This window comes from Melopsittacus undulatus, chromosome 6, assembly GCF_012275295.1.
Source record: "Melopsittacus undulatus isolate bMelUnd1 chromosome 6, bMelUnd1.mat.Z, whole genome shotgun sequence".
Lineage (NCBI taxonomy): Eukaryota > Metazoa > Chordata > Aves > Psittaciformes > Psittaculidae > Melopsittacus > Melopsittacus undulatus.
The window spans coordinates 77,025,457-77,043,290 of NC_047532.1; the positions used below are offsets into that span (position 1 = coordinate 77,025,457).

General features: G+C 48.4%; 1 protein-coding gene across 1 annotated transcript; it reads left to right on the plus strand.

Annotated features, from left to right (window-relative positions):
- The first annotated feature begins 4,839 nt into the window (after positions 1–4,839).
- On the plus strand, positions 4,840–16,909 carry F9 (coagulation factor IX). The gene is made up of 8 exons (XM_005148266.2): positions 4,840–4,906; positions 7,689–7,852; positions 8,157–8,181; positions 9,834–9,947; positions 11,634–11,762; positions 13,914–14,152; positions 14,949–15,066; positions 16,362–16,909. The coding sequence occupies exons 1-8, from the start codon at positions 4,840–4,842 to the stop codon at positions 16,907–16,909; spliced, it is 1,404 nt and encodes a 467-aa protein (XP_005148323.2).
- The last annotated feature ends 925 nt before the right edge of the window (positions 16,910–17,834 follow it).

Sequence of the window (17,834 nt, forward strand, 5' to 3'; positions counted from 1 at the left end):
TGCAAAACATTCAGTAAAGCAACTTAAAGTTCAGTCAGTGCAATTCTGATGAAGCATCATTGCTTCCCAGCCCTCATCTGCCCCTTTGCATCCATCCTGTTATTGTCAGGGCTCTCAACATCTTCTGAACAAAGCATCAGCAGAAGGAGCAATGGGTTTGATGGAGGAGAAACACCTTTCAGAGCTCTGTTTCAAAGCAACCTCCAGAACTCACATTCACATCAGCAAGCCTGGGGCAGGACAAACCTCTATCCTACACACATGCGCCTGGGCTATGACAGGGGTTGTGTCATCTCATGCCAAGACACAGTGGCAAACTAGCTTTTGAACTTACATTTAATCTAGTGCTTGCTCCATGATTTACCTGACCCATCCAAACCTGCAAGAGCTGCTGTCTCCTCTGAGCTTTGTTTCATTGTTTTATCTAGAGGTTGAAGGAGAGATGGCAAAGTCTAAATTTAGAGCATCTTCAGCAGCTGGCTGTATCTATCTGTGTTTGCACTTCCTGCAAAGATGATGACCAAACCAAATCCAGATTTCCTTTAAATCTGGCCTATTTTAAACTAAAAAAAAAAGACATTAAAGCTGCTCCTGTGAAACATGCTGCTCCATGAATTAGTAATTGTGTTTACCTTCTACATTGGGAATTCATTGCCTGTGTTTCTGTTTCTTGCTGCCACTCAACACGAGGAGCTTTTATTTGGATGAGACTGTTTCAAAGCACTTTTACACCCGTGCAGAGTCAGGGACTGATTTACTTTCTGACAGTTATTTACTTCCCGTAAATATTTCACAGCCACGGGATCTCCCAGATGAAAGCAGAGTTTGCTCCTTGCTCCTGCTCCGGAGTCTAATTAAAAACTGAATAGAATCGGAGGGATGGAGCTTAAGTGCTACCTATGATGGATGTATCTGCAGGGAATTCAGCATGGGGATGTTGTTCCTTGGGACAGGTATTGAAGCCTCTGCATAAGAGCAGAAGAACAATGGCCAACATGGGAACTGAAAGCCCTAAGATGGATATAAGGAGAGTTAGGGGAAAGGCTTTCAGAGCCAACGCAGCTCCTGCAGTCAGCAGCAGCATCTCCCTTCGATCCCACCAGCCCAACGCCAAGGGGACAAGGCTTCTTCATCCCACCCATGGCATATCCTCACCTGGGGCTGGTCACTAACACCACTGACATCCTCATACACCTCAGTACCTCCAGAGGCTACGGGACTTGTAACAGAACCGGTGCTTTCTCCTGTGTGTTAATCATTACAACAGAATGATAGGCACTGCAAAGGACTCCCTGGCTGCGCTGCCTCTATATTTGGATAACTTCCCACAATCACTGCTCCAGAAAAAGCCACCGACTTCAAAGTAATCAAACAAAGAAGGAAAAGAAAATAAAGATCAAGCATTACTTTCCCTGGCTTCTTTTTTCCCCTTTCTCTTTCAGAAATAGCTTGTTTGCTGTCGGTTAAGGAAAGATTATTTACCACACTGTCTAGAGGGCAAGGGCAAATTGCAATTTGCTGAAGGCTTTGAGTGAGGATTTTTCGCTTAGAAGAGTGCATTTGGAGACAAGGGAGATTATGAACAATCCTTTAACAAGATCCTCGGGCCATCAGGCTATTTAACATTATTGATCAGTGCAGGCAGAACACATTTTAAAGGAATCTATCAGATTGAAATGGAAATAGCTTTCTTGTTCTGACTGCCCATAAACTTCATTTCCCCTTGCAGTTGAAAGCTTCTCCAATCCAAAAGACAGGCAGATCCCAAACCTGAGGTGGTGGCTCTAATGGGAACACGCTGCATCCCTACCACCTCCTTCTGCCTTTGACACAAATACATCCTCAGCAGCCACATGTGTGTGATGGTTCTGTTCCAATAAAAATGGGGTATTTCAACAAGAAAAAACCCCAAACCTAACACCTCCAAGCAAAAGAGCCATCTCCTAGCAGCTCATTGCCACAGAAAGCCTTTGTAATAAGAAGGAACATGACTTGGGGATGTATTTTCCAATACCTAGAGGGAACATACAGGAAACCTGGAGAGGGGGTTTGGACAAGGGCCTATAGGGGCAGGCCAAGGGGAATGGCTTTAAGCTGCCAGAACAGGGGAGACTGAGATGAGCTCTTAGGCAGAAGCTCTTCCCTGTGAGGGTGCTGAGGCGCTGGCACAGGGTGCCCAGAGAAGCTGTGGCTGCCCCATCCCTGGCAGTGTTCAAGGCCAGGTTGGACACAGGGGCTTGGAGCAGCTGCTGCAGTGGAAGGTGTCCCTGCCTGTGGCAGGGGTTGGAGCTGGAGGAGCTTTGAGGTCCCTTCCAATCCAAACCAGCTGGGATTCAGTGATTCTATGATTTTGTTTGAATAGCCTTCATTTGAGAACATAGAAGAGCAAGTCAAAATATATCCAGATCCGATTGATGTCACCCATCTAAACGGCTTTAATCTCCAAAGCGCCCATGGTGGGGGTCATGATTCCAGGGATCTTGTTGGCAAAGAAACACTTTGCTTTCGATTTAGTGCTCCAGAAGTTGATAGCAATAGTAGCAAACAATAGAAATCATTCGTATTAACAGCCTTGTTTATTCTAACGATGCTGGTGTTTTCTGTGAAGATTAATTAGCAGTAATGTTGCAAATACTATTACAAGTGAAATATGCACCATAAACCCAAGATAATTTGACTGACCTATGTTCTGAAGTAAAATATTTATAGTAATGAGATTCTAATTATCCTTTGTTATGGCAGGCCATTCTCTACACTCCTCTTTATTGATAGGGGATGTATTGTTTCAGCATCTTAGCTCAATTTGTTGTCTAACATTTGCATTTGCTCAAACGCAGAAAATGAGAGATGATCATTACCACCTTCGCTTTGCATCCAATTTACATCGACAGTGCATTGCCTCATCCTAACTCATTTATCTACCACAGAAATTTGATAACAAAAGCTCCTGTCAGTGATGAATAAAGATCATTTCCAATGGAACAAGAAGGAACAAGATGAATGATAGGTTCCAGGACCTTTTGTTTGCTCAAGAAAGGGACAATAAAGGATTCTTTCCACCTTGGCAACACGGATCTCGCAAGGCTGTAACTTGCATTCAGCATCTCCTATTTACCTGCAGCTGATGGGGCTTTTCTGCACACAAAAGTAACTTGTGCGACCATAAACACCTCTCCCATTTGCTTCACAAAAGAACATTTTTTAATCTTTTGGACTGACTACACAGGATTTATGGTTCAGAAGCTCAAGCAAACACTTGAACAACTACCCAAGGGCTATTGGAGCCTCATAGCCACTAACAGCTCTCCAGCCTGCGAGACAGGCACATCCAACACAGGGTGTACTGCACCTCACTGGGTGGCACAGACCTGCTTGTAAGCACTCATGGTGCCATGAAATACACTGCAGGGCTCTTGTGCATTGACAGCAGCTTGCTTTGCTGGGTGAAACCTGCCAGCTCCCCTCTACAAGCTCTTCTGCTGTAACAAGCCATCAGATCCTGCTCACTCCTTGCTGCTGCTCTTAAGCACAGCATTAGATCTAAGCCAACATTGAAAGCAACAGCACCGCTAGCACAGTCAGAAGTGGGGTTCTGCTTTAAAATGCCTTGAAATGCCTCCATCTAAGACCTTTTTGTAGCTGGAACAGAGCACTGCAAGCTCCAGATGTGCATGGGTGCAATGATGGATTTCAGCTCTGCCTTGTGCACAGGGAGAAGGGGAAACTGGGAAGCAGGTTTTGAGGACCGGGTCGTCAGCAGAAAGTCCCCAGGGTGGAATGAATTATTTTGGCCTACTTTTGCTACAACTGCTCAAGGAAGGGAGGGGGAGAGGGAGGAAGAGATTTCTGACCTTTCCAGAAGCGAATGCTCCATTTATTTCTGTACGATATTCAGTATTTTCCCAAAAGCAATCACTTGCTATGAAGCAGCTCTTCAGATTGAGGGAAAGCCAGAAGAAGGGAAGAAACAGAGTTTCAAAGACGTAAGTAACCCACCGTTAAATACAAATGGTTTCATACGAAAATACACTCTTTTCTGTATGAAAACCTGCTTTTTTTCCTGTTTAATTTCCCCTATCTTCCCTCCTTTTTAGTCTGCTCTTTGGCCAGAGTGGATCAGGAGCAACCTATCCTAAACAAAGGCTACCCTGCAGCCAGGAGCCAGCATTCTATCAGCACATCCCTATGGCAGCCCATTGTCCAAGCCACCAATTGGCAGGTTCCTTCCTCAAACTCCATGGGTTTCCAGGATTTGCCCAGCAAATCTGGATAATGGACCATTAGTCTCACCTCACTTCATCCAGGTTTTTAATTAGATAATCCACATATTAGGTAACCCACCCAACACAAGAGATTGTGTTTGCTGACACAGCCCTGCTCCAAGAGTGCCTGTTGTCCCAGAGGAAACATCATCTATAGGGTTGTCTTCAAGGGAATTGTGCCTGCTCTTTTGGACAAAACATGGATTATGCTGAAGCCTTTGAGAGCACTACTGTGGACTTTCTCATGGCCAACAACATCACCTGCATAGGAATGGGAATTCCAGTGCTTTAAATAGGATCACTGAAGCTCAATTGATTTATTCTTGTGCCACACTCAACCCTCAAACACAGCAGCAATACCCTAAATGGCACAAGATGAGCCCAAGGACTGCAATTACCTTGTACATGGACATGCCCCCTCCACTAGCACCCACTTCAAGCTTCAGCAATGGCACATCTGGCGACCTTCAATTAAAGGGTTACCCAGAGTCAATAAACAACCACTTGCACTTTGGAACTATTGACTGAGCTCCACCACCAGGACAAGCTGTTAGCGAGTGGTTTGGGCAGTGGGAAGATGGCAAAGATCCCCCTCGTACTCCTCATCTGGCTTCTGGGAGCTTGTCTTGCTGCTGAAAGTACAGGTGGGTTCCTTTAAAACCTATTGAGTGCTTCACTTTTGGGTGCAGGGGGTATTGGCACAGTGTGTCACTGGAGAGCAGGACAGCTTGTGCTGCCTCATGAGATAAGAGGTTGGAGGGACTGCTGCTTTTCATAGCTCCTTTCTCTAAAGCTCTGGTTCTTTTGTGGGGGATGAAATAATAGTTCTTATGTTGATCTTCCTCAGAAAGTGTCACAGGGATTAATTTATAAGAATAGGATTTTTCTTTTTTATTTTTGCAGTTTTTAAGCTGGATTCACCCATTTTAGAAGGCACATTAAAGATTAAAAAGGGGAGAGTGTTGCTGGTGGAGTAACACCCACAGCTCTGCATGTGCCATCTCTTTGTCCTGGAGTACAAACAAGTGCTCACATCCATAAAACAGCCACTGGATTTGCCACCGTGAGAGCTGTTTAAAGCCAAGCCCAGCATGAATTTAACAAAGGCTGTGAGATGCAGCCAAAGCTGTAGACAAGGTAGAGTAGTTGATGGATGTGGGCAATCACACATAATAATGCAGGCTGTTGCTTGATTTATCTGTAGCAGCAACGTTTCCAGCAGAGGATGGTTCACATCCAGGGTGCGTAGTTGCTTAGAGCAAGGCCTTTCTTCTCCCATTAAAACATGGCAAAGAACAGGTTAAAAACGTGGTCTTTCTCCAAAATGCTGGCTTAACAATGAAGAGTGAGCACAGCCCTGTGCTGGTACCATCACCCAGGTGAACCTGTTAGAACATACCACACTCAGCTGTCAGGACAGGTCTGCCCCACAGCCCAGAACCCGACCACACAGTCTCAAATGCTGGTTCAGAAGTTGCTGTGTCCTGTGTGAGTATATTCCTGGTGTGAGGATGGCTTCCAGGCAGGGTGAGGACAAAGCCTGTGACTCTGTGGGGCCTGTAACCTTCAGTTCAAATCCAGTTCTGCTTGTAAAGCAGCATATGGGGTCAAGAAGCAATGGAGAAAGCCTATAGAGATGTCAAGGATGTGAAGCTGCTTTCATTAAGAGGAGTTCTCTCCATTAAACACGTTAATTGCAGCCAATGCCTGGCACATCCCACTGGGAAGAGATGAAGGAGAGGGTCTAATGCAGCTCCTCAGTTCACACAGGGGGATGTGTGGCTGCTCTGAGCCCTTTGTCCAAGCTGGAGGCTGCAGCCCATGCCATGGGGAGAAAGAGACAGGTCTTGTCCAGCAAGGGTATACCCCCTCAATGTCTCCAGGCTCTCAGCCAGTCTTGGAGGTCTATATTCATGTAAGCCACAACACTGCACCTGGGAGGGGACCAGTCACCCCACAGGGGCTGCAGTGATTGAAACTAGCCTGGCTCTGCCTACCAGTATCTACTGTCAAACAACCAGCTTAAGGTCAGGATCTTAATGCAGTTCAGTTTTAACCAAAGCCATACCAGCATGAGGAAGGCAGACATGCAAGCCTGCTGTATGAGGAATAAAAGCTCTGCAAAAACTATTACTTCAGTCTCTTGCAGAGAGATCTTTAGGCAGTGGAGCTGGTTGCACCATCAGGGCAATGTGTAAGTCACAGCAACCTGCCTGGGGGTCATCAGATCTCACCAAAACTGACCCGATGTGGGTAGAGAGAGGGTGGGATCTGCTCTGGATCAAGAGCTGGCCATGAGAAGGAATGAGCCCTTGCCCCTCATAGTCCGTGCTCTCCTTAAGCCCCAGAGCAGCCAGGCTCAACTACAGGTACCTGAACCCCTTCCAGCATAGGGTCCCCAGAGAAGGGTCCGTATCCTGTGTATCCACCAGCAGCTCCAAGACTTGCTGCTCTACCGTGCCATCTGGTGACAAAAAGGGACATGGCTGCGGGCGCTGAGTGAGGGGGAGAGCGAGGAGAGGCTGGGGAGGCAAAGCAAGAAGCTGCTGTGAGTGAATGATGTCCATTTGAGAGCGGTGGGATGGAGGAAGAGCGCTCAGCAGGGATGGGGGGCTCCAAGTGGTGAGTCAGGAAGAGCCCAGAGAAGATGCTGACCTTGCTGATGGGGTGTGTGGCTCTTCCTGGACAGCTTTCATGGTATAGGACCACAATGGGACTACACATCTTCGTGCCCTTCACCAGGGAGCCACCATGGAATGCTGGTGGCCACCATGGACGTCCCATCTAGACTGGGGGTCCCTGCTGGTGGTTTCTGCCCAGCAGCTTGGCCAGCAAGTGGAAAGTGGATGCACAGCATCCCATTGACATAACATGGCCTAGGGGGTGAGGAAGGCTCATGTCACCCCTCCTGCTATCAGGAAACAGTGGTACCCAGGCACGTGAGGAGCACAGAGAGAAGTGAATGACCCTGGCTTCCAAATGGCCTTTCACACCCAAAACAGGCAGAGACAAAGCAGGACAATTTCTGTGTCCAAACAAGACCTTCTTAAACAGCAGCATGAAAGAGCCTATCATTTCACCCTCTCAAACAGATTATTCCAGTCTGTGCATCTATGACAGGAGATACACCATCTGCTTTATGGTATAGAAGCATCAAACGTCAGCACTCCCAATCACACCTTTACCATCAGCCATTTCTATCGACTGCTTTAACCCTTGGTTCTCCAGACTTGATTCTAAAGTTAAACACTAAAGAAACCTCACGTAGATGGTAACACCCCTGAAACATCCCCAGCCATGGGGCAGCAAAGGGGTGAATACATGAAAAGGGCTTGTTTTTGAGGAGAACAGAGCCCTGACAGCCCATCCCTGCTGCATCACATGGTGCGTGCTCCTCTCTAGCCCCTATTTCTTTTCCAATCACAGTCTTCATTGAAAACAAAGAGGCAAACTCGGTTCTGCAGAGGCAAAGGAGAGCCAATTCAAACAGACTGGAAGAGGTCATTCCCGGGAACCTCGAGAGAGAATGCATAGAGGAGAAATGCAGCTTTGAAGAAGCCCGGGAAGTGTTTGAGAACACAGAGAAAACAGTGAGTATCACTGCTGCAGAAAGGCAATATCCTGTTCCCTTCACCTCTATGAGCCTTTCAGGTGAGGGGAAGGAGTGAACAGCAAAGGGAAAACCTGCCAGGGTCAAGTGCAGATCTACTGTGGTTTATTCTCACTTGCGATCCATTGGTTGGGCTGGGAACTGCTTTAAAGGGATGCTGGTCACCACTGGGATCATGGAGGTAGCTGTTTTCCTGCAAGTCCTTTGCTTTAGAGTCATCCTTTTATGGCTTCAGCGCCCAGGAATTAGAAATCTAAGGAATCTTTTCTTCTTTTCCCTTTCAGATGGAGTTTTGGCAAACATACATTGGTAAGAAAACATACACTGCTTTCTTCCTACTCAAGTGCATGATATTCAACTCTTGGTGCTGCCTGTGCACACAATACATATGTTATCCCAGAGCTAGTCAGAGTCATGCACCCTAAATCCTGCAGGCAGCCATTTGTACACAACCCAAATACTTAACATCTTCTTTGTTCAAGCACGGGTTTTAAAACAAACTTCAGAGAATAAAACCGGCTCACACAGAGCATTGCATCTGTTGAGGCTGGGTCACACTCTTTGGTACCTAGTTTCAGCTCTGCTATAGACTAAACCAGGAGAGCAATAATTGAGAGCCCTTCAGCAAACAGCAAATGCTGTTCTTAAGCAGAGCTCTCCAGATAAGGCACATCCTCATGCAGGCACACTGTGAATCCCTAGAAATGCCATATTCAGTTGCAGCCTTAACATGACCATAGCAAGCAGCTGTTTCGAATTCATACCAGCGCCCCCAAACCCTTGCTTCTCCATCACTTTCCTCCTACCATCTACGTTTTCCTTTCAGCCTCCATCCCCTATGGCTCCTCAGTCCTTACCAAAACGATTTCAATGCCCACTAAAACATCTGAAACTAATTCTAAGGATATTTCAATAAATGAACTGCTCTGTAGGTTGGCGAAGGGCCCAGAACATCTCACTAAAAAGCCTTAAATAATTCAGATTATTCAGTCCAGACTATATCATAAAAAAGTTACATTTGTATTGTAGGATTGTCCTCCGACAAACCAGCTCAAATGAAGCTCAGCACTGCATTTCCCTGCTCTTCAGAAGTAATGAATGCCATATATAACACTATCATCCGGGTTCACTGTTCAGCTTACAACTGCTCTTCCCAACAGCAGCCTGCAGCAGCTCACCCCTTGCACAGCACCAAGTGGTACCAAGCACTGATTGCCCCCACCAGGCAGCAGCAGCATCCACGATTCACATTGTATGCACAAGCTCCATCACTATGCCTTAGACAAGCTTTGAGCAACCTAGTCTCGTGGAAGGTGGCAGGGGGTTGGAACTGGAAGAGCTTTTCTGGAAGAGCTCTTCTGAAGTGTTAGATCACCAGGTTTGCAGTACTGGGTATTTTTGTTAAAGCCTCAGCTTCTCAGCTGTAGGCAACTGTGAAAAGGAAAGCCCTGACATACAGAGAGAAATCCAGACCAGTTGATAGCAGTGCAACGTTTAGAAAGAAAGAGCAATAACTGAGAGTCTCAATCCTAATACAGAGAGAGGGCTCCAAACTCAAGTGGCCTTGTCCAAACCTTCACAGAACAAGGACAGTAGTGTTAATAACTCAGATTAGGAAATCCTAACCACTCTTGAGGAAGCAAACCTTCTAACTTTGCCTAATTTGGCCAGGACATGAGGTCCTGTTGAGATGTTGCATGAGGGAAACTGAAGAGTGCTGCTGAAACAACAAGAGTTCACCCACGTGGGACAAGCTACATAGTAAGGACCCTGGTTAAAGCACTGATGATGATGCTACCCCAGTGCTGATGCTCTGTTGTGCACTTGGGTGTGAGATCTGACTTATTTTCCATTACCAAGAAGGAAGGTGTGCAGTCCCTACTTGTCTTTAACAGAGGGCTTGGTCAGCACCAGCCATGGTGGATGCTCATGCGTGTTAATCCTATTTTCTTCTCCCCAAGATGGAGATCAGTGTGACCCCAACCCATGCAAAAATGGAGCTGTTTGCAAGGATGCAGTAAGTTCTTACGTGTGCTGGTGCCCAGCTGGGTATGAAGGCAGAAACTGTGAGATAGGTATGTACTGGGGGCTCATCCTGTGGTTGCTCTGCCCTATTTGAAATCCCATCAGATCAAAGTGAACATAGAGTTTTATCCTACTAAAGGGCTGTTCCAGACACATTCACCTTGCTGTAGGGCACTGCATGAATGTGCTAATTCAGCCTGTTGGCAATGGAATTAGGGGTGAACATGCTTGGGGATCCATGAGCCTGTCCTCTCCTGCCCTTGGTGAAGCCTCCACTGAGCACTGAGATGCCTGCTCTTACACAGGGGTCAACAGAGACTCAGGCTCAAGGTCTTTTGCTCAGCACACTGTGGGCTGCCAGCGCAAATGTTGACACAGAGACCTTCCTTTATCTCCCAGCACAAGCCCTTCTGAGGCTGCTCATCAATCAGGGACAATGTGCTCACCCACTGGAAGCAACAGCTTTCCATTGACCCCAACGGGGCCCCCATTCTCTGCCTCCTTCTCCCCATCCCTCCTGCCAGACTGGGCAGCAGGGCAGGATTACTGCAACCTCCTCTCAATAGCACTCAGCTAAATTCCTAATTATAACTATCACCAGCAACCTTGATTCTGAAGGCAAACAAAAGGCAAATATTTTTCCCCGATGGGTTGAGGAGTTTATGAAACCCAAAGAGCTGATAATTTAAGCAAGAGGGATATTCAGCTCTTATATTTATAATATAATCAGGGCTGCGCGACTGGCATAATGTGCTAGACTCGCTGCACTAATAAAAGATTCTCTTTCTAGTTGTGCTGCTGCTCTGGCAAGAGAGGAGAGTACGTTGAAAAGAGCATTTCAAAGCCGCATCGAATTTAAATAGTCTTATTGCAGATTTCTGGTGGAAGTGAGACAGGGACAGAAATAGAGCTCGAAGTGAGGCGTGAAAAGGAGCTCTGTAAAAATAGTAAATGATGGCATGAAAATGGCTACAGGAAGGGAGGTGTCCTTGAGGAAGTAGGAGTGGAGTTAATCTGCTGTGAAGTGACTGGAAAACTCACTGAGAGTTAAAAGGGTGTGTGTGGATTAGTGGTTTTCCACCTGCAAGAGATGGGGTTCCCACCACAGAGCTCAAGTGGGGTGGGAGAAGACACGGGCAAGCATTGGGAATCTCACTGTGCCTTGGGTTGGGACCCTTTTCACCAAGCATCCTGCTGAAACGGGTCTCCCACGTCAAGCTGTGATGATTGATGGGTATGTCAGGAAGAACATATGGCTTTGCCTGAGGTTTTAAATACAGAGCCCAGCGATAATCCCAGGACAAAGCCCTTCTTGGGGTCAGGGTTTGCTCCCATCCGACACACGATGTTCTCCGCTAGCATCCTGCATTGCCTAAGCACGGGGGGAGGAAAAACCAGCACCATGGTGGGGAAATCACGTGGCTCCTGACCAAATATTTGCAGTAGGCCTTTGTGGTCAGGCTGCCAAACCTCAGACAGCAACAGGAGGCTGTGCCAGGGCTCAGAGGGACCGATCTCAGGGCCATTCCTCAACCTCCCATCTCAAAGAGGTGCCCATCATGAGCAAGGATGTGATTCAGATGGAGGACACTCTCCTTGCAAACAAGCGTCTGTTTTCCATAGCCTGGAACAACCAGGGTGGGTTATAGGGTGAATCCAAAGGCCCAAGTCCCAATAAACCTCAGAGCAGTTGTATTTCAAGAGAGATTTCTCAGTTTTGATTCTATTTCTTTCAGACTTCACCTGTGCTATTAAAAACGGAGGCTGCAAGCACTTCTGCAGGCATGACCCGCCACAGAAGGTTGTGTGTTCCTGTGCTGCTGGCTACAGACTTCATGAAGATGGAAAGTCCTGTGAACCTACAGGTTAATTCCTAAGTGCTTTTAAGAGATTTGGGTGAAAGTTTTCACAATCTTGTCCTGGATTTAGATACATGAATCTCATAGAGGTGCAATGACCTGTTGGAAACCAGCCTTGTTTTCTTGCTTAGCCAATGCAAAGAGCCTGATCCTGTGCTTGCCCAAAGGCAGATGTGGGGTCAGGCTTGAAGAATGCAATTTAAACACCCTTCTTTTAGCCTAGGGGGGTGGAGAAGGAGGGTACTTGTCCAGGAGCTTGTTCACAAAGCAAATGCTGCTTTCAGATGGCTGCTCACACAGGTACCTCTCTCACTTGCATCTTTCTAGATATGGATCAGTAGTTTTCTGGAGGCAGAAATGTGTTGCTCAGCTACACCAGCCTATATGCTGGTATTCATCCATCCATCCATCCATCCATCCATCCGTCCGTCCGTCCCTCCCATGTTCTTCCAACAGGAGCTACTATTCCATTGCTGATCCTACATTGAAGATGCTGTAGGCATTTTCAGAACAAAAGACAATCTTTCTTGCTGTAAATCCTCCTGGAAATTCATTTCATGGCTGGACCTCACACAGTGTCTTATAATTGGGTGGAAAAAAGTGAAGCTTTAAGGTGGTGCTGCCCTCCTAACAGTGCATATCTTCACACAAAGATCCTCAACAACAGTTAGACTCCGTGATTTAGCTGTGGTATTGGGTGAGGTGAAGGGGAAATGCATTGCTTGAGGTTGCAACTTCATAAAGGGCTAAAGAATAGCTGGTTCTTGTTACATTCCCCAACTTCACCCTGCTCGTAGGCTGTTACAACATCTCTTAAGTACACCAACATGTGCAATCCCAACCCACCACAACACAGTAAGTTAACTGGGCATGAAGCACACCTTGCAGAGTAAAAAGGAGATGGAGTAGAGAAATATTTTGTCATCTGAGGTCAATCTAACTCTTGATGCTCTTTGATTTCTAACACCCGAGTGTAACAGATTTGCACACCTAAGCACATGGCACCCACAGAGATGAGTTAGTTTCTGAAGGTCTGCTAGCTACAGGAACACTCTGAGCTCCTAAAGCACTGACTTTCAGTAGTCAGTGTAGGAAGTATCTTAGGCTGGGAGGCCTTCTGTTGATGGACATCATTAGAGCTCAGGCCTGTGTTGCCTAACACACTGTATCACTTTCAGTGGACCAGAAAGTTTCACTGTTAGCAATAAGATCATCTTTCAGGCTGGGTAATCGCCCTTCCTGCAACAGCTTAGCTTTGGTTGGCTCTGAAACCTTCATTTCCCAGCCTAAACCACACAGGTAACACTTTCCATCACTCAACACTGACTGAAGCCCTACTCCTAAAGCGACCTGTTTAAAAGCAGCCTGGAATCTCAGCAGGCCACACTTACATCTGATTTTACACTAATGTTTGTTTGCACAGTGGTGTCGAAAGCTTTGCAGATGAAAGACAATGCCTGATGCTATTTACTATTTTGACTGCCACTATCAGCAGGAACTCACACACTGCGTAGGAGAGAAATGGGAAGAGCTCGTCTGAAATGAAGCTACAGATGAGATCTTAATTAACAGAGAAAAGCTACAACTCTATAAAGAGTTTATTAATGTTTTCCTCACCTTGGTGCCAAGTGGGATTATCTGTACAATTAGCAGATATGAGTATTTCCTGCCCCCTCCCAGCTGCACGTCTATTGTACTGGAATTACTGGCTATAGAAATGTCAGCCAAACTCCCAGCTGACTAGCCCAGCAAGAATCCTTGGTATGCACCTCAGCATCCCGTGGGATAAGGGCGCAGCTGCACTGTCCCATCAGACATGAGCTCTCACAAGCTTTCTTCTTTCTCTGAGCTGTTCAGATGTCATTTCTACATGCCAGAAACAATGCAGGATTTGGGGGGTTGGAACTGGATGATCTTAAGGTCCTTTCCCACCCTAACTCTTCTATGATTCTATGATTCTCACATATAACCTGCACTGCAGCTCAAAGGCACAGGCATCTATTTGCAGGGAGAGCATGCAGTCAGGCCACAGCCTGTGTCAGTCCTAAAAGAGGGTGCTGAGACGAGGCAGCATTTATCTCCTCACCTACTCCTCTGATGGCTGTAATTCTCAGTGTGACACACAGCCAGTCCTAACTATCCCTATTTCTCTCCCAGTGCCATATCCCTGTGGGAAGATCACGGCTCCTGAAGCAAAGAGCAAGTTCACCCGTGCCATAAACACCTTTGAGCACTGGAACATCACCACCGATGAGCACGATGATGCTCCTGATGAGGGGCTTGACAACACCACGGAGACCAGCACAGCCACCACCACGAAAATCACACCCATAGTCAAAACAGGCACCAGGGTTGTTGGTGGGTTTGACAGCATGAGAGGAGAGGTGCCCTGGCAGGTACTGCCTATTTCTGCAGCTCCCCTGCAGCCCCAGCAATCACTGCCTATTCATTCCCTTCTGAATGCAGGCTCCTCTCACTTCTACATACCCAAAACCTGTCTCTGAGGTTAGTGTATCAATGGATCTCAAGGCTAACAGGAACACAGCTTCTTTCTGTATACAGCTTTATGCCACAGCAACAAAACTTACCTGGCTGGGGTAAGTTTTACCTGGCAAAAATATTGGAAGTCAGAGCCACAGCAGCTTTATCTGGCTGGGCACAAAGGATGCAGCTTTGAGCTCTAGCCCAGCAGTCCATGAATTCACTAAGATTAAGCCGAAGGCTGAGTGAGGGGAGCTTTGCAAGAAACAAAGCAGCTCCATCAGTTTCAACAGATCCATGATCATTCGTACCAACAAGGTATCTGTCCTTGTATGACATCTGCCAAGCCCAGCTGCTCCTTCTTTACCCAGCCTGTGACACCCTAGTCCTCTCTACCTTACCAAAGTGCCATCACAGCATGGGGAGGGCTGCAAAGAAACCTCCAACCCACCACTCTGCAAAGGCCTTTTAATTGCTGTCAAAAGGAAAGTTAGCTCCCAGCTTGGATCTTTCCCAAAGCATTGGCCACCCTCTGTGACAGCACAGGGCATGAGGGCGCAGGGACAATCCAACAAGCAGCATCTCTGTCAGCACTAGGTCTGTACAACCTAACCGCAGCCTATCCTATAGCCAGACACAATCTCTGCTCCCCACTCTCCTTCCCCATTGATTTACACCAACCCTGGGTGTGATTTCGCTCTGTTCCCACAGGTCCATCTGGTGGACAGTGAAGGTGTGGGCTTCTGTGGTGGATCCATCATCAACGAGAAATGGGTGGTGACAGCAGCACATTGCCTGCAGCCAGGGGACAATGTCACTGTCGTGGCAGGTGAGCACCCAGCACAGACGAGGGATGGGGCACTGGCATTGGCACAAGACACTGCACAGAACCCTTGTGGAAAGCCAGGGATTTCAACTAAGAGGCTGCTCCATGAGCAGCGGATGGAAGAAGCATTCCCCTTCTCTGCCCTTTGCCTCTCCATTCCCATCCCTGAAGCACATTCTCAGGTCCCCAGCAATAGTAAGCAGACGCAGCATAGGATAAGCCTTATGAAAGTCTCCCTCCACATCAGTCTCACATCCCCCCCTGCAGAAGCACAGCCTGGGAGGCAGCTCACATCCACAGTGTGCTGCAAACCCTGCTCCCAGAGCATCCATCAGCAGCACCAGCCTCCACCCCCCATCACCCCAGCACAGAAAGCAGCCTCACCTCTCCCGATGGGCTCCGTGCTGCTCCTCGCAGGCAGACACAGCAGGCACAGGACACTGCCAGGAGTGCTGCAGATGCTGTTCACAGTCCATGGTCTGCTCTGGAGCTGACACCAAAGCACGTGGGAACACCGCAGCAGGGGTGAAACGTACCCTGAGCCTCGTGGGCTGTGAGGAAAGGAGTGGGAAAAGTCCTCCTGCTCCCCATCCTTCTGCAGGACACAGCCGGGAGGGGGGATCCGGCTCCAGGCAGACCCACTGCTGCCCCTTTGCCAACCCAAGGCCACAGAACACTGACCCTTCCCTCTGCCTGCCACACAAGCAGGAGGGGAGGTAAGAGGCTGCCGGCAGCTCAATCACAGGAGCCCGAAGCTGCCCCTGCAATCACAGGCAGCTGAGCCTCGTGCAGGGACCCAGGGGCACCTGTGAGCATCAGGGGGCTCTTTGTAGCCTCCTACACCCCTTCTGCCCTGTGGGGGTTTGGAACAGCGAAGGTCAGGTTTGTTTTTAATGAGAAATGATTTATTTTAGGCAAAGGGTTTTAATTCTAGAGGTTTCCCCCCTTTGATGCAAGGACAACATCCCTTACAAGGGTGCTAAACCCCTAAAACACCCACATTGCTGCTAACCTTGGCCAAAGCATCTGGGCCTTTGGCACCTGATGGGCTGGTGTGTGCCTGGTGGCAGCGCTGGGGGCTCAGGTCCTGCTGGCTGCAGGGACCCAGGAGCTGCTGCTGTGGGAGAGCCTCCAGTGCCCCTTGACAAGGAGCAAGCAGCTCAGCCTCAGCACAGCCCGAGGGCTGGGGCGTGCAGAGCTCACCCCTTTACAGCCACCCATTGGGATGGCATCCTCAGACCACGGTCACTGGCCCAGCCATGGAGGGCTCCATCCCAAGCCAATGCTTACCTCTGCAGGTGAATACAACACCAACGAGGACGACCACACGGAGCAGCAGCGCCAGGTGCTGAAGATCCTCCCGCACCCCACATACAATGCCAACATCAACAAGCACCACAACGACATTGCCCTCCTGGAGCTGGACCGGCCGCTTGTCTTCAGCAGCTATGTGACACCCATCTGCACGGGCAGCAGGGAGTTCACCAATGCACTGCTGAAGCACGGCATGGGCACAGTGAGTGGCTGGGGCAGCACCCTCTTCCGCGGCCGCCCTGCCACCGTGCTCCAGGTCCTCAAGGTGCCCTTCGTGGACCGGCCAACCTGCCTCAAGAGCACGGCCACCACCATCCTGCAGAACATGTTCTGTGCTGGCTACCCGGCCGGGGGCAGTGATACCTGCGGGGGGGACAGTGGAGGGCCATACACCACTGAGATCGAGGGTACGTGGTTCCTGACGGGCATCACAAGCTGGGGTGAGGAATGTGCCAAGCCAGGGAAGTACGGCATCTACACCAGGGTCTCCAAGTACCTGAAGTGGATAAAGGAAACCACAAGGCTTACCTAACCCAGCGCTGGGGATGGACTGGTTACATGGAGAGGGACGTGTGGGTCAGACATCACTGCGTTATAATAAACCTCTCTGAGGGAACTGATTTCTGCTCTTGGAAGGTGAAAGTTGAGAGAATGAGGTGGAAATGTGGTCATGAGGAAATAAAAAGGCCTTTTAATTACCCATGGCTGCACTGCTGAGTGGTGCAAACCCCCGAATCCCAAATGCAGAGGCTGGTGTGGATGAGCTGGGGCACAGCTCACACATGCCCTGGGCCACCAGCATTGCCCATGGCTGCTATACCATAGGCAAATAGAACCCATCTCTGTAGCAGGAGGAGACGAACACACAAAGCATTGTATCTGCAGTGCTCTTGGCCAGATGTTTTCACATCAACAAAGCCAAGAAATGCTCCTCCTGCTTTAGGATGGCATAAAACTGGCTGTATAAATGACCTAAAACCTGCATAAAACTCATCTAAAGGTAGTGGCCTGCTTTATGCTAATGATTTCTGCTAAGCCTTGTTAGCATTATGAAGAGAACTGCTTAGTGCTCATTACCTGTCTTGGTCTCCACATGAATCATGGTAAGAGGCTGCAGCCATAGATGCTGCTTGTGTTGATGGAGACGGTGCATTGCCCTCCCCATGGAGCATGTGGGATGTCCCCTGAGTGCAGACAGTGTGGGATGCCCCAGCCTGAGCAGAAACCTTGCTGGGAGGTGCCTGCCCTGTGCCTGGGGTGGACAATGGCACTGACACACATGGAGAGGAATGTGGTATCCCATGTAAAGGCTATGATGGGCAGAAGCCCTCTGTCAGGCTGATTCAAATGGGCTTGGTTCAAGGGGAGGGAGTGATGCCAGAGGAATGGAAGTTACCTCTGATCAGTGTTGGTTCATCTCATATCTCCTTCCATGGAAAACTGCAGGGATGCACACA